At 50.6% G+C, this 1,953-nt stretch overlaps 1 protein-coding gene across 1 annotated transcript; it reads left to right on the plus strand.

The window, feature by feature from the left end:
- The first annotated feature begins 250 nt into the window (after nucleotides 1–250).
- On the plus strand, nucleotides 251–610 carry LOC136465169 (uncharacterized). Its single transcript, XM_066464016.1, has one exon. The coding sequence runs from the start codon at nucleotides 251–253 to the stop codon at nucleotides 608–610; it is 360 nt and encodes a 119-aa protein (XP_066320113.1).
- The last annotated feature ends 1,343 nt before the right edge of the window (nucleotides 611–1,953 follow it).

Raw genomic sequence — 1,953 nt, forward strand, 5'->3', positions numbered from 1 at the left:
AAAGAAGTCAGAGCCAATGGTAGACGACACCAAGGGGAAGAACGGTGGCTTTTTGACCCCAAACGATTGACTTATGATCTTTGGTGGGATGGTGGCCTATGACTCCAAGCGCCGCCAAAAGATCGCACGCCACGAGGTCTACATGGCCAAACCGACCATGTCGTCCTTCCTTCGGTGGTTAGAGTCCGCCATCACCTTTGACTGATCTGACCACCCGGATAGCATCCCACAGTCGAGGAGGTATCCGCTCATGGTTGACCCAATCGTCGGCACGAAGCACCTCACCAAGGTGCTGATGGATGAAGGCAGCGGACTTGACATCATGTACGTCGAGACACTCGATGCCATGGGCATCGTGTCTTTCCATGGCATCGTGCCAGGGAAGCAAGCCATACCACTCGGGCAAATCAACCTGCCCGTCACCTTTGGGGATTCGACCAACTATAGGATGAAGACCCTCACCTTTGAGGTGGTTGGATTCTATAGGACCTACCACGCCATCCTGGAACGACCATACTACATGAAGTTCATGGCCATCCCAAACTACACCTACCTAAAGCTTAAGATGTGGGGCCTGTGTGGGGTCATCACCATGGGCACTACCTTCTAGTACGCTTATGTGTGCGAGGTTGAGTGCTGTGAGCATGCCTCGGCAATCATCGCCTCTAAGGAGCTTGCAGTCATCAAGGAAGGGACTACCGAGGAGGCACCTGACTCCAAGCAGTTGGCTAGATCCTTTGAGCCCATGGAGGGCATCAAGGGGGTCCTCATAGACCCCAATATCTTCAAGGGCAAAGTGGTGCGCATCAACACCAAACTTTTCTCCAAATAGGAAAGCACGCTTGTCGACTTCCTCCGCACCAATAGAGATATCTTCGTGTGGAAACCCTTGGACATGCCGAGCATCTCGAGGGAAGTAACCGAGCATGCCTTGAAGATCAGGCTAGGCTCCAAGCTAGTGAAGCAGCACCTGCACCGCTTCGATGAGGAGAAGCGTAGGGCCATTGGCAAAGAGATCATAAAGCTTTTGGCAGTCGAATTCATCAAGGAAGTGTATCATCCCAAGTGGTTAGCCAATCCCATCCTTGTACAAAAAAGAATGGGAAATTGAGAATGTGTGTTGACTACACGAGTCTCAATAAGGCGTGTCCAAAGGATCCATTTCCTTTGCCACGTTTAGATCAAGTAATCGACTCGACCTCAGGGTGCGAAACTATCTGCTTCCTTGATGCATACTCTGGGTACCATTAGATCACCATGAAAGAGTCTGACTAGCTCATGACTTCTTTCATCACCCCATTTAGGTTGTTACGCTATGTCACGATGCCTTTTGGTCTGAAAAACACGGGAGCTACATACCAGCAATGTATGCTCAAGTGTTTTAGAGACCTCATCAGGTGAACCATTGAGGCCTACACAGACGACATCGTAGCCAAGTCCAAACGGACCGACCAGCTCATGGATGACCTAGAGCAGACCTTCACAAAACTATGAGCAAATGGCATCAAACTCAACCCTAAAAATGCATTTTTGGGGTCCCAAGGGGTATGCTGCTTGGGTTCATCGTCTCCGAGCGTGGCATCAAAGGCAACAAAGAGAAGATCTCGGCCATCATGAGGATAGGTCTGATCTAGAATCTAAAGGGAGTGCAACGAGTCACGGGGTGCCTCGTCACGCTTAGCTATTTCATCTCATGCCTCGGCGAACGAGGCCTCCCACTGTACCAACTTCTAAAGAAGACCGATTGGTTTGCGTGGACTTCCGAGGCTTAGGAGGCACTCGACAAAGTCAAGGAAATCCTGATAAAAGCCCCAATCCTAGTCCCCCCGACCAATGGAGAGCCACTTCTTCTCTACATCATGGCCACCACACAAGTGGTCAGCACCGCCATGGTGGTAGAGCGAGAGAAAGAGGGACACACCCTCAAAGTGTAGCGCCCCATATACTTCATTA

Source organism: Miscanthus floridulus, chromosome 7 (genome assembly GCF_019320115.1).
Source record: "Miscanthus floridulus cultivar M001 chromosome 7, ASM1932011v1, whole genome shotgun sequence".
Classification (NCBI taxonomy): domain Eukaryota; kingdom Viridiplantae; phylum Streptophyta; class Magnoliopsida; order Poales; family Poaceae; genus Miscanthus; species Miscanthus floridulus.

Bases quoted from the DNA above. Each gene is read 5' to 3' on its own strand.
- LOC136465169 (XM_066464016.1), top strand. From the start codon at position 251: ATGGTTGACCCAATCGTCGGCACGAAGCACCTCACCAAGGTGCTGATG.